This window comes from Ranitomeya variabilis, chromosome 6 (assembly GCF_051348905.1).
Source record: "Ranitomeya variabilis isolate aRanVar5 chromosome 6, aRanVar5.hap1, whole genome shotgun sequence".
Taxonomy (NCBI): domain Eukaryota; kingdom Metazoa; phylum Chordata; class Amphibia; order Anura; family Dendrobatidae; genus Ranitomeya; species Ranitomeya variabilis.
In genome coordinates this window covers 550,016,020-550,030,890 of record NC_135237.1, presented here as the reverse complement: position 1 = coordinate 550,030,890, position 14,871 = coordinate 550,016,020, and the positions used below count along the sequence as shown (strand labels likewise).

Below are 14,871 nucleotides of genomic sequence, written 5' to 3'. Positions count from 1 at the left end.
TGTATTCCCCCCCATCTTGGGCCTCTATGTATCCCCCCTGCTGGTCCTCTATTTATCCCGCCGTCCTGGGCCTCTATGCATCCCCTGTCATCCTGGACCTCTATGTTTCCCCTCCATCTTGAGTCTACATGTATCCCCCCCATCCTGGTCCTCTATTTATCCTCCCCATCCTGGGCTTCTATGTACCCCCCCACATCTTGGACCCATATTTTCCCTCCTCATTATGGGCCTTTATGTATCTCCCCATTCTGGGGATCTATGTATCCTCAGAATCATGGGCCTCTATGGATTCCCCCCAATCTGGACATCCTGGGCCCCTATGTAGCCCCCACATCCTGGATCCCTATATTTCCCCCCATCCTGCAACCCATATGCTGCCCCATCCTAGGTCCCTATGTTCACTTCCGGTTAACGTGTGCACAACCAAATCTGGTGCACGGGTAGGTTCCCAAACCGTAATCGATAAACAATACAAAACCCGGCACTCAACTTAGTGGTGAGAAGAAATGACAAATTTATTGTATCCCAAATCCAACAAAATGTTTCGGTCTCACAACGAGACCTTCATCAGTAACGTAAATTGGGATAATGTTGGGAGTAGGTGACTACTATATGACCTGTCTACCAGGAGAGCTCTAGTCAATATAGTGTTGAATGTCCAGCAAAAGAAGAGAGGTTACAGCCTATACGCAGGCTGTCATCGCGGCGTCCACCGCTGAATGGCCATTCAGCGGTGGACGCCGCAATGACAGCCTGCGTATAGGCTGTAACCTCTCTTCTTTTGCTGGACATTCTACACTATATTGACTAGAGCTCTCCTGGTAGACAGGTCATATAGTCACCTACTCCCAACATTATCCCAATTTACGTTACTGATGAAGGTCCCGTTGTAAGACCGAAACATTTTGTTGGATTTGGGATCCAATAAATTTGTCATTTCTTCTCACCATTACATTGAGTGCCGGGTTTTGTATTGTTTACCTATGTTCACTTCCCTCTCATTCACAGTGGAAAAAAAATCTTACTTTCCCGCACTCCCGGGCATCCTTTTGCTGAATCATATCCGATGTGGTTGTTGACATGGCCGCCGACCCATCAGAGGCCGTGTGCTGACGTCAGCACCCGCCAAATAGCAGTGACATTCAATGACTGTGGTGCGCGGCCTTTGAATTACCCAGTGACCTTTCAACGTCTTGGCTGTGCGCATGATTACGTTTAGCGCATGGTGCATAGCATTGACATTCCTGGCGGCCATCTTATCATTAATAGCTTGTGCCACGTGCTGAACCACCGGGTCTATCATAGTCATAGAAATAAGATGGAGGTTGGCCATAGTCGGATTGACTCGGACACACAAATGGCGATCTATTGGCCAAGAATTTTGGTTTATGCCACCAGTTGATGGTTGGAGGTCCATCTGTCAGGATGTAGCTTTCTCCAGCCTCATGAATAGCTATTATTTTGGAAGAAGGTTACATCGAAATGAGTAAGAACCACTCAATATGGATAATATAAGTGTCAAAAACATAAAAAATAAAAAAACATGAAACGGTTAATAACATTATCTTTCCTTACATTTTAGGTGGAATGCAACTCAAAACTGGATCCAACCAAGACTACTCTACTAAAGGTAGGATCAAGTAACCTGTTCTAACCCTCATTCCGGACAAGTGGCCTCCACCAATAAAAAGCATGAAGGGGCTCGAGGTGCAACACCAGAAGTTACGTGCCTTCAGCTTTTAACTCAGAGATCCTTATTCCGATTGAGGATGCATTGAGGATCTATATTTCGGATCAGGTCAGGCCCCCGCCGATCATACAATCACAGCTATTAATATATATATATTCCCCAAAAAAGACCTTTATGTAAATCAGTCAGGCGCAGCGTTTTATCAACCATGATCTTAAAAAAATGTTTACTAATAAGAAAATGTATATCACTTATTTCTCAACAGATGTCAGACTGTGGAGGATTTCCACAAGTTGTTCAGGTAATTGTACATTTTTTTCTAAAATAATTTTAGATTTTTGTGTATCACCTAATTTGTATCACACAAAATGCAAAACAATCATGCGGCTAGAAATAATAATCCTTCAATAACTTTTTTTTTTCTTAATTTAGCCTGCAAAGCTTGCTGAAGCCTTCAAATACTTTGTCCAAGGCATGGGCTACAGTAAGTGAATAAATGAAGTGTTCACAACATCTTCATTGGTCTGAATTTGGATCGCCTCTATCAATAAAAAAAATACAACATGTATGATGAGCCAATGTGCCCCTATGAACAATAATCTAACTATTATAATACTACCTGCTATGTACAGTACAAGAATATAACTACTATAATACTGCTCCTGTGTACGAGAATATAACTTCTATAATACTGCTCCTATGTACAAGAATATAACTACTATAATACTGCCCCTATGTACAAGAATATAACTACTATAATACTGCCCCTATGTACAAGAATATAACTACTATAATACTGCCCCTATGTACAAGAATATAACTACTATAATACTGCCCCTATGTACAAGAATATAACTACTATAATACTGCCCCTATGTACAAGAATATAACTACTATAATACTGCTCCTATGTACAAGAATATAACTACTATAATACTGCTCCCTATGTACAAGAATATAGCTACTATAATACTGCCCCCTATGTACAAGAATATAACTACTATAATACTGCCCCTATGTACAAGAATATAACTACTATAATACTGCCCCTATGTACAAGAATATAACTACTATAATACTGCCCCTATGTACAAGAATATAACTACTATAATACTGCTCGTATGTACAAGAATATAACTACTATAATACTGCCCCCTATGTACAAGAATATAACTACTATAATACTGCCCCTATGTACAAGAATATAACTACTATAATACTGCTCCCTATGTACCAGAATATAACTACTATAATACTGCTCCCTATGTACAAGCATATAACTACTATAATACTGCTCGTATGTACAAGAATATAACTACTATAATACTGCTCCTATGTACAAGAATATAACTACTATAATACTGCTCCTATGTACAAGAATATAACTACTATAATACTGCTCCTATGTACAAGAATATAACTACTATAATACTGCTCATATGTACATGAAGATAACTACTATAATACTGCCCCTATGTACAAGAATATAACTACTATAATACTGCCCCTATGTACAAGAATATAACTACTATAATACTGCTCCCTATGTACAAGCATATAACTACTATAATACTGCTCGTATGTACAAGAATATAACTACTATAATACTGCTCCTATGTACAAGAATATAACTACTATAATACTGCTCCTATGTACAAGAATATAACTACTATAATACTGCTCCTATGTACAAGAATATAACTACTATAATACTGCCCCTATGTACAAGAATATAACTACTATAATACTGCCCCTATGTATAAGAATATAACTACTATAATACTGCCCCATGTACAAGAATATAACGACTATAATACTGCCCCTATGTACAAGAATATAACTACTATAATACTGCCCCTATGTACAAGAATATAACTACTATAATATTGCCATAATGTATAAGAATATAACTACTATAATACTGCTCATATGTACATGAAGATAACTACTATAATACTGCTCCTATGTATAAGAATATAACTACTATAATACTGCCCCATGTACAAGAATATAACTACTATAATACTGCCCCTATGTATAAGAATATAACTACTATAATACTGTCCCTATGTACAAGAATATAACTACTATAATACTGCCCCTATGTACAAGAATATAACTACTATAATACTGCTATGTACAAGAATATAACTACTATAATACTGCTCCTATGTACAAGAATATAACTACTATAATACTGCCCCTATGTACAAGAATATAACTACTATAATACTGCCCCCTATGTACAAGAATATAACTAATATAATACTGCCCCTATGTACAAGAATATAACTACTATAATACTGCCCCTATGTACAAGAATATAACTACTATAATACTGCTCCTATGTACAAGAATATAACTACTATAATACTGCCCCCTATGTACAAGAATATAACTAATATAATACTGCCCCTATGTACAAGAATATAACTACTATAATACTGCCCCTATGTACAAGAATATAACTACTATAATACTGCTCCTATGTACAAGAATATAACTACTATAATACTGCTCCTATGTATAAGAATATAACTACTATAATACTGCCCCATGTACAAGAATATAACTACTATAATACTGCCTCTATGTACAAGAATATAACTAATATAATACTGCCCCTATGTACAAGAATATAACTACTATAATACTGCCCCTATGTACAAGAATATAACTACTATAATACTGCTCCTATGTACAAGAATATAACTACTATAATACTGCCCCTATGTACAAGAATATAACTACTATAATACTGCTCCTATGTACAAGAATATAACTACTATAATACTGCCCCTATGTACAAGAATATAACTACTATAATACTGCTCCTATGTACAAGAATATAACTACTATAATACTGCCCCTATGTACAAGAATATAACTACTATAATACTGCTCCTATGTACAATAATATAACTACTATAATACTGCCCCTATGTACAAGAATATAACTACTATAATACTGCCCCTATGTACAAGAATATAACTAATATAATACTGCCCCTATGTACAAGAATATAACTACTATAATACTGCCCCTATGTACAAGAATATAACTACTATAATACTGCTCCTATGTACAAGAATATAACTACTATAATACTGCTCCTATGTATAAGAATATAACTACTATAATACTGCCCCATGTACAAGAATATAACTACTATAATACTGCCTCTATGTACAAGAATATAACTAATATAATACTGCCCCTATGTACAAGAATATAACTACTATAATACTGCCCCTATGTACAAGAATATAACTACTATAATACTGCTCCTATGTACAAGAATATAACTACTATAATACTGCCCCTATGTACAAGAATATAACTACTATAATACTGCTCCTATGTACAAGAATATAACTACTATAATACTGCCCCTATGTACAAGAATATAACTACTATAATACTGCTCCTATGTACAAGAATATAACTACTATAATACTGCCCCTATGTACAAGAATATAACTACTATAATACTGCTCCTATGTACAATAATATAACTACTATAATACTGCTCCTATGTACAAGAATATAACTACTATAATACTGCCCCTATGTACAAGAATATAACTACTATAATACTGCTCCTATGTACAAGAATATAACTACTATAATACTGCCCTTATGTACAAGAATATAACTACTATAATATTGCCATAATGTATAAGAATATAACTACTATAATATTGATCCGATGTACAAAAATATAGAAATATACAGGTGCTTCTCGCAAAATTAGAATATCATCAAAAGTTAATATATTTCAGTTTTTCAATACAAAAAGTGAATCTCATATATTATATAGAGTCATTACACACAGAGTGATCTATTTCAAGTGTTTATTTCTGTTAATGTTGATGATTATGGCTTACAGCCAATGAAAACCCAAAAGTCATTGTCTCAGTAAATTAGAATACTTCATAAGCTTGAAAATGATTTTAAAATCCGAAATGTTGTCCTACTGAAATGTATGTTCAGTAAATGCCCTCAATACTTGGTCGGGGCTCCTTTGCATCAATTACTGCATCAATGCGGCGTGGCATGGAGGCGATCAGCCTTTTGATGATATTCTAATTTAGTGAGAAGCACCGCTAATGCTGCCTCGTATCTATAAATGAATAACACCAATCCTGTGTACAATCAGATATTTCCGTATCTGAATCCCTCTGTTTTCTCCTGTATCTTTAGTGCCTGCAGCTAGCATGACCAGACTGATGAGATCCAGGACGAACTCTGGAGCCAGCGTGTCCTCTATGGACGGTAACAGAAGCCGGTCTCACACTAACGAAGGGTCGAGGAGCCGTTCCCACACCGGAGACGGTAACAGGAGCCGATCTCAGACCGGAGAGGGGAACCGCGGCCGCTCCCACACAGACACCAGAATGGATGTGAATAACACCAGCAACCCAGACCACAATAATGTCAAATCTATGGAAGTTTCCTGCTAAATCGTCGATCCCAGTGATCAGTGTTAACCTTCCTGCCAATTGTACAGATTAACGCAATTCTCATTCTTTATGACCGCAAAGGGGTTACAGCTGACATATATTCCGGAAAACAGAAATAGTCGAGGACCAAAGATTAAGTCTGACATTTAACCTTCAGTACAAAATTAGCCCAACTCACTCCCAAAATATATAATGGAAACTTCCAAAAACTTTGCTCTGCGGTATTAGCACAAGTAAATCATTTCTGTATACGATTGTGCTTCCATAGCTCAAATAACACTGGCAATTTAAAAAAACAAATATATATATATTTTTTTGTATTTTTTGTTTTATTTTAATACCACTCAATTCAATGGCGTTTGCAGCAATTTTGGGCTATTTAGCACTAAAAAAAAAAAATTGTAAATACCGTAATTAAATGAAAATATTTATAAATGTGTTGTGCATTTAAATCTATTTTAATAGTTTTAAATACTATAAAATAGTTTGTACTCTAAGCCACTAATAAGTGGGATTTTTTATTTTTATGTAAACGAACAATATTTCAAATATTATCAAATCTATTTTAGGAATTAAATCTGATTAATTATTTTCTTTTTTTATATTTTTTTTAAAATTCACCTTAATTTTAATTTGAAGACTTTATTTTTTTCATCATTACAGAGAAAAGTAACAAAAAATTAAAATAATAATAATCTTTAACGACATTACATTTATAAAGTTTAAATAAACCATATAAAGGAAAATTGCTGCTAATTAACAAGAAAATATTCTAAGTATATACATAAAAAAGTAACCCTTCAATTTAATTATAAACTATCAGATTGTTCCATAGCTTGAAGATTAAATTTTTTTTTTTTTTTCATTTTGGTAAATTTGTTTTATGGCATTATGACCAAAAAAAGAATCTAATTTCTGCATTTGTTGATTTTAGCTTGTTCTTTATGTTACTCATTATCCAGTGTTCTCTATATTTTCATTTTCTAAGTGTTTTGGGGCAGAAAACTGTGATTTCTCTAGAACTAGTTGAAGGAGCTCATTGTATACATGAATGGGATTATTGTATTTATTAAAGAACAATAAACTTGTAACTTTGCTCTACGGCGTTTTTTGTGCATTTTTTTTTAAAACAAATTTCTTACACAAAGGGACCATTTAGCCTCCGCGTGTGTTGCCTACAAGATGTGAATGAGCCTTATTGTAACATTAAAAGGAAAATGCCCAGAAATAAACTGTACTATTTTTTTTATTTGATTTATAATGTTGTACATTTTATCTCTATATGTCATCAAGAAAAGCATACGCATAATATTTTTTAAGGTTTGTTTTTCTCATTTTTATTGTACCTACCGTGAGACAATGAGGTGAATCATATGCAAGGACCGTTAGGTGTCCCCTCAGAATGTGCTTGGAAGCCTACTAAACTGCTGCAGTGCATTGTAATCACAGACACGGCTGTGGCTACCATGCAAAGTAATAGTAAGTGCGGACTGGGTTACGTTATTTGACCAAGTCAGTTTAGGAAAACCTGTATTGGGCTTTTATTTTTTGGAGAGATCTGTAGGATGGTAGTGAGACGGATCTCTCCCTCCAGATCGTGTAGGACGGATCTCTCCCTCCAGATCGTGTAGGACGGATCTCTCCCTCCAGTTCGTGTGGGACGGATCTCTCCCTCCAGTTCGTGTGGGACGGATCTCTCCCTCCAGTTCGTGTGGGACGGATCTCTTCCTCCAGTTCGTGTGGGACGGATCTCTCCCTCCAGTTCGTGTGGGACGGATCTCTCCCTCCAGTTCGTGTGGGACGGATCTCTCCCTCCAGTTCGTGTGGGACGGATCTCTCCCTCCAGTTCGTGTGGGACGGATCTCTCCCTCCAGTTCGTGTGAGACGGATCTCTCCCTCCAGTTCGTGTGAGACGGATCTCTCCCTCCAGTTCGTGTGGGACGGATCTCTCAATCCAGTTCGTGTGGGACGGATCTCTCTCTCCAGTTCATGTAGGACGGATCTCTCAATCCAGTTCGTGTGGGACGGATCTCTCCCTCCAGTTCGTGTGAGACGGATCTCTCCCTCCAGTTCGTGTGAGACGGATCTCTCCCTCCAGTTCGTGTGGGACGGATCTCTCCCTCCAGTTCGTGTGGGACGGATCTCTCCCTCCAGTTCGTGTGAGACGGATCTCTCCCTCCAGTTCGTGTGAGACGGATCTCTCCCTCCAGTTCGTGTGGGACGGATCTCTCAATCCAGTTCGTGTGGGACGGATCTCTCTCTCCAGTTCATGTAGGACGGATCTCTCCCTCCAGTTCGTGTGGGACGGATCTCTCCCTCCAGTTCGTGTGAGACGGATCTCTCCCTCCAGTTCGTGTGAGACGGATCTCTCCCTCCAGTTTGTGTGGGACGGATCTCTCAATCCAGTTCGTGTGGGACGGATCTCTCTCTCCAGTTCATGTAGGACGGATCTCTCAATCCAGTTCGTGTGGGACGGATCTCTCAATCCAGTTCGTGTGGGACGGATCTCTCTCTCCAGTTCATGTAGGACGGATCTCTCAATCCAGTTCATGTGGGACGGATCTCTCTCTCCAGTTCATGTGGGACGGATCTCTCCCTACAGTTCGTGTGGGACAGATCTTTCCCTCCAGTTCGTGTCTTACAAGTGGACTGATGTTTGTTCAGCATACGTTGTTAATAAAAGATTAGCTTAAGGGATAACTTATTGATTCCTGGAGGTCTAACTTCTGGGACCTCCACTCCACCGATCCACCGATCCCTGTGACGGAGGTCAAACATGCATACCACCTTCATAGGACTGCTGGAGATAGCAGAGTACAGTGCTGGACTATCCCCTACAGCCCCATAAGAATGAATGGAGCGGAGATGAGCATGCTCAACCACAGCTCTTCGAGATTGCTGAAGGTCTTGACCTATCCCATTCCCTGAACTATCAATCAAGAATAACTTAGTAATTTGGTAAAAGTCCTTAACATGCTAAATAATTTGTTGTTGAGGGAGATAATATGCCTCTAATAGATATGCCCTGTTCAGAACACATGCATACTCACCCAAACTGAGCGTGCATGTGTATGAGGAGATATAGCTGTCGGCAAACAGCTACTGATTGCGTATGGCCACCTTAAACGGGTAGCCATGCACATTCAATAGCTAAGGCAGACCCTCTATTTGTTTCCTTACTGGTAATATGCAGTGCCTTGAACAAGTATTCATACTTGAAGCCAAAACTTAAACAACAGAATATAACTCCAAGTAAATCAAACTTCTGTGAAATCAAACTGTCCACTTAGGAAACAACACTGTTTGACAATCAATTTCACATGCTGTTGTGCAAATGGAATAGACAACAGATGGAAATTATTGGCAATTATGAAGACACCCTCCATAAAGGAGTGGTTCTGCGGGTGGGGACCACAGACCACATCTCAGTACCAATGCTTTCTGGCTGATGTTTTGGTCACTTTTGAATGTTGGCTGGGCTTTCACACTCGTGGTAGCATGAGACGGACTCTACAACCCACACAAGTGGTTCAGGTAGTGCAGCTCATCCAGGATGGCACATCAATGCGAGCTGTGGCAAGAAGGTTTGCTGTTGTCTGTCAGGGTAGTGTCAAGAGGCTGGAGGTGCTACCAAGAGACAGGCCAGTACACCAGGAGACGTGGAGGGGGCCGTAGGAGGGCAACAACCCAGCAGCAGGACCGCTACCTCAGTCTTTGTGCAAGGAGGAACAGGAGGAGCACTGCCAGAGCCCTGCAAAATGACCTCCAGCAGGCCACAGTTGTGCATGTGTCTGCACAAATGTTTAGAAACTGACTCCATGAGGATGGTCTGAGTGCCCGACGTCCACAGATCCGATCCGAGCTGGAAAAAAAAAGGCAGATGAGCACACTATCATAGATTAACATTGGTCCGAATTCAATCAGATTTTTTATCGGATTGAATTCGTCCGATCTCATCGCAATTTCATTGCAAGTGGGCATGAGCCCTAATAGTTGGTGTGTGGACAGATTCTCCTACGTGAGCTGTGGATCTCTGCATCTGTCCAGAGAGACCATGGGCCTCTTGATCGCTTCTCTCATTAGTGCTCTCATTGCTTGGGATGTCAAGTTCGGTGGCTGGCCATGTCTTGGTAGGTTTGCAGTTGTGCCCTACTCTTTCCATTTTTGGATGATGATGGTGGATTGAACAGTGAGATGTCCTTGAGATGTTCAGAGCTTGGCTTTTTATACCATACCCTGCTTTACTCTTCTCCACAACTTTATCCCTGACCTGTTTGGTGGGTTCTTTGGTTTTCATGATGCTGTCTGGCCTCTAATGTTCTCAAACAAACCTCTGGGGCCTTCACAGAACAGCTGTAGTTATACTGAGAAGAAATTCCACACAGGTGGACTCAATGTACTAATTATGTGACTTCTGGGGGCAGTTGGTCACTGAGGATTATATTTAGGGGTATCAGACTACAGGGGGCTGAATACAAATGCCCTTTACAATTTTCATATTTATATTTTTTAAATAATTAGAAAACCATGTATCATTTCCTTTACACCTCACAAGCACTTGCAACTTTGTGCTGGTATCACATAAAATCTCAATAAAATACATTTAAGTCTGTGGATGTAATGTGAAAAAAATGTGAAAAAGTTCACGGAGTATGAATACTTAGTCAAGTCACTGTATACTCCTGTGCACAGTGTCATACATCATTGACGTCAATCAGAACTAATACATTGAGAAACATGTAACTCTCCAACAGAAAGAGAAGACCGAGCCTTATAGTGTTACTGTAGCGCCCCCACTGCCGCAGGCCGAGAGGGTACCCGGTACCGGGCCTCTGAGTCTCTGCTCTAGGGTTGTCACGGCGGCTAGACCCGGTCCGTGACCCTGCTGTGGGGCGTACAATAAAGGTGGAGGTATGGGATGATGTTGCGGTGCAGTGATGCCGGTCGCAGTAAATAACGAGGACACCAGGCTGCAGTCTCTTTACCTCTTTACTGAAGGTTTTAGAGTCCTCAGTCCAGAGCGCTGTCAACAGGGCTGTCTGAGACCGGCCGGTCCAAAGGCACATCAGGAGTTCTCTTTACAGGTGGGAGTCAGTGTCTACCTTCTAGCGCTGGGTGTTGTAGTTCTTCCCTGCTGAGCTCCCGGGATAGTCCTCACAACTGTTTCTGTCTGTCTCTGATGTTCGTTCTCTCCGTCCCCCTGATGATATGGTAGGACGCACCCGTATGACGGGGTAGGCCTGGAGTTCTTCCGGGACCCTAGAGTCGCCCCTCTCCCACAGCTGCCTCCGTTGTCTGCTTAGGTGATTTGTGTGAGACAGCCAACCTATAATTGGCTGTCCGGCCGTGGTTTGCAGTAGTACTTAAAGTCTCTTAATTGCTCGGCGTTCCGGCCACCGACTGTTTGCGCCTCAGAAGGATGTTGCCTCAGTCTAACAGCACGACTCCTCCTGGTCCTAATTCCTCTTTACTGTATTCCCGTTGTGCACTGGTAAGTTCTGCTCCTAGGAGTCTGCCAGGATCCCATCCCTGACAGGTCCTCTCACTAGCTCTTCCCAGCTACTTCTCCCTGTCTTCCTGTCCAACCCCCAGTTTTACCAGAGTGTGAGGAGTGGCCTACTAGATAGGACCACCCCCCCTGGTGGCCGGAGTGTGAAGTGTAATGTGAGTGTTACCTGATCAGAGAAACTCCTTTAGTGCAATCAGACGTACCATAGCTCCCCATAGTGGCAGAGCGACATTACTGCAACGACCAGGACTCTGGGGCGCTGCATTACAGCATATCACTGGGTTATGGCGTCAGTTCCCAATTGACGGCAGTTGGATTGACCCATGAATCAAGGATCCACAGAGCACTTAAAGGGGTGTACCAACAATTTTTCTTCCAAGCTCCCTGTAGCCTTTCTAAATTAACCCCACCATGCCTGCAGATCCTCACTGCCTGATATCCTGCATCTTTTTTCTTACTCATCTCCTCCACACTTGTGCCTCTCCGCTTAGTGTGAAGTGGGCGTTCCTTCATGCTGCCCATGTGACCACTGTTAACTACATTTCCCACAAGCACCTGCTTCTTCTCCATCCTCCATTTTCTCCCCCCTGCACAGATAACATTAGTCGCTCTCCTAACTGCTCTGTGATTTGAAAATGGCCCCCCGAGGCAGAGCTGTCAGGAGGAGATGCGGTGCTGTGTGTGGTGTCTAATACTTGTAAATCAATACGTGTCAGTTTTGTCTGACCCCACTGCATTGTGTGAAGGTTTCTAATCCTCCATTCCTATTGTCCTGTCTTTGTTGCCCGTAGCAACCAATCACAGCACAGCTTTCATTGTACCAGAGCTGTTTACTGAAATGAAAGGTGCACTCTGATTGGTTGTCAGTAACATAGATAAAGGCCCAGTTCTGTTTACATTGTATTTATAGGTCGGAGACGTCCATTAGAGCAAGTAAAGATAGAAATAGTCACACTTTTAATGAGGAAAACCGTCGGAGAGGAGGATAGTGGGTGCACTTCGCCCTTGTCCACCCAGTAAGGTCACTGTGATCACACATGTGCCATGTCACTGCATAGTAAGAAGAGGATACCAACTGCAGAAAAATAGCCGGTATCTCCTGAGCATGTGCGACCAGAGGATATCCGCTGCAGAAGAATAGCCGATACCTACTGAGCATGTGTGACCTGAATATACCACCTGCAGAAAAAATAGCTGTTATCTCTTGAGCATGTGCGATCTGAGGATACCCACTGCAGAAGAATAGCCGGTATCTACTGAGCATGTGTGACCTGAGGATATCCGCTGCAGAAGAATAGCCTGTATCCACTGAATATGTGAGACCTGAGGATATCCGCTGCAGAAGAATAAGCTGTATCCACTGAACATTTGCGACCTGATGATATCCGCTGTAGAAGAATAGCCGGTGTTTTTTGGTTAGAACCCCTAAACTAACACCCTCTTCAATTATTTTAATTGCCTCGTTTTTAAAATCCATAGATGGATTTCCTTTCAATTCAATATAAGTAGATGAATCAGACAATAGTTCCATTATTTTGAAATGATAATCAGCTACATTAAGGACCACCACCAACCCACCTTTGTCGGACATCTTAACTACTATGTCCTTCATATCCTGTAACTGATGTAAAGCCTGCCATTGCTTACGTGAGAAGTTATTATTAAACTCAGACCCATTAAGGGTTAAATTTTTGTCCAAATTCCGCAATTCTCACTCCATCACCTCCTGAAATCTGTCCATACATTCAGATCTAGATTGAATAGGATAGAAGTTAGGGTTTTTAGTTGTGAAATTGTGAGATTGATCAATTGTCATTATATTAGCTTGATTCTCATTATGTAAAGATTGTAAAACAACTAAAGAAACCTGATCCATAAAGTCCATTCCCTGAAACTCATTAGTATGAATAGAAATGACCTAGAAGTGACCTGAGGATACCCACTGCAGAAGAATAGCCGGTATCAACTGAGCATGTGTGACCTGAGGATATCCGCTGCAGAAGAATAGCCGGTATCTACTGAACATGTGCGATCTGAGGATACCCACTGCAGAAGAATAGCCGGTATCTACTGAGTATGTCTGACTTGAGAATACCCGTTGCAGAAGAATAGCCGATATCTACTGAGCATGTGCAACCTGAGGATATCCGCTGCAGAACAATAAGCTGTATCTACTGAACATTTGCGACCTGATGATATTCGCTGTAGAAGAATAGCCGGTATATGCTGAGCATGTGTGACCTGAGGATACCCGCTGCAGAAGAATAGCCGGTATCTACTGAATATGTGTGACCTGAGGATATCCGCTGCAGAAGAATGGCCGTATCTACTGAATATGTGTGACCTGAGGATATCCGCTGCAGAATAGCTTGTATCTACTGAATATGTGAGACCTGAGGATATCCGCTGCAGAAGAATAGCCTGTATCTACTGAATATGTGAGACCTGAGGATATCCACTGCAGAAGAATAGCCTGTATCTACTGAATATGTGTGACCTGAGGATATCCGCTGCAGAAGAATAGCCTGTATCTACTGAGTATGTGTGACCTGAGGATATCCGCTGCAGAAGAATAGCCGGTATCTACTGAGCATGTGTGACCTGAGGATATCCACTGCAGAAGAATAGCCTGTATCTACTGAGTATGTGAGACCTGAGGATATCCGCTGCAGAAGAATAGCCTGTATCTACTGAATATGTGAGACCTGAGGATATCCGCTGCAGAAGAATAAGCTGTATCCACCGAACATTTGCGACCTGATGATATTCGCTGTAGAAGAATAGCCGGTATATGCTGAGCATGTGTGACCTGAGGATATCCGCTGCAGAAGAATAGCCGGTATATGCTGAGCATGTGTGACCTGAGGATATCCACTGTAGAAGAATAGCCGGTATATGCTGAGCATGTGTGACCTGAGGATATCCGCTGCAGAAGAATAGCCGGTATATGCTGAGCATGTGTGACCTGAGGATATCCGCTGCAGAAGAATAACCTATATCTACTGAGCATTTGTGATCTGATGATATTCGCTGTAGAAGAATAGTTGGTATCAACTGAGTATGTCTGACTTGAGAATACCCGTTGCAGAAGAATAGCCGATATCTACTGAGCATGTGCAACCTGAGGATATCCGCTGCAGAAGAATAACCTGTATCTACTGAGCATTTGCGACCTGATGATATTCGCTGTAGAAGAATAGCCGGTATA

The 14,871-nt window shown here is 40.8% G+C and overlaps 1 protein-coding gene across 1 annotated transcript in view; it reads left to right on the top strand.

Moving 5' to 3' along the window:
• The window catches only part of NDRG1 (N-myc downstream regulated 1), a 70,207-nt gene extending 62,952 nt beyond the window's left edge, over window positions 1-7,255 (top strand). Inside the window, exons 13-16 of the mRNA XM_077271264.1 lie at window positions 1,583-1,630; window positions 1,956-1,991; window positions 2,123-2,174; window positions 5,895-7,255. Coding sequence (XP_077127379.1) covers window positions 1,583-1,630; window positions 1,956-1,991; window positions 2,123-2,174; window positions 5,895-6,154 — 396 coding nt within the window. The 3' untranslated portion in view covers window positions 6,155-7,255. The remainder of the gene's footprint in view (window positions 1-1,582; window positions 1,631-1,955; window positions 1,992-2,122; window positions 2,175-5,894) is intronic.
• Window positions 7,256-14,871: the final 7,616 nt, after the last annotated feature.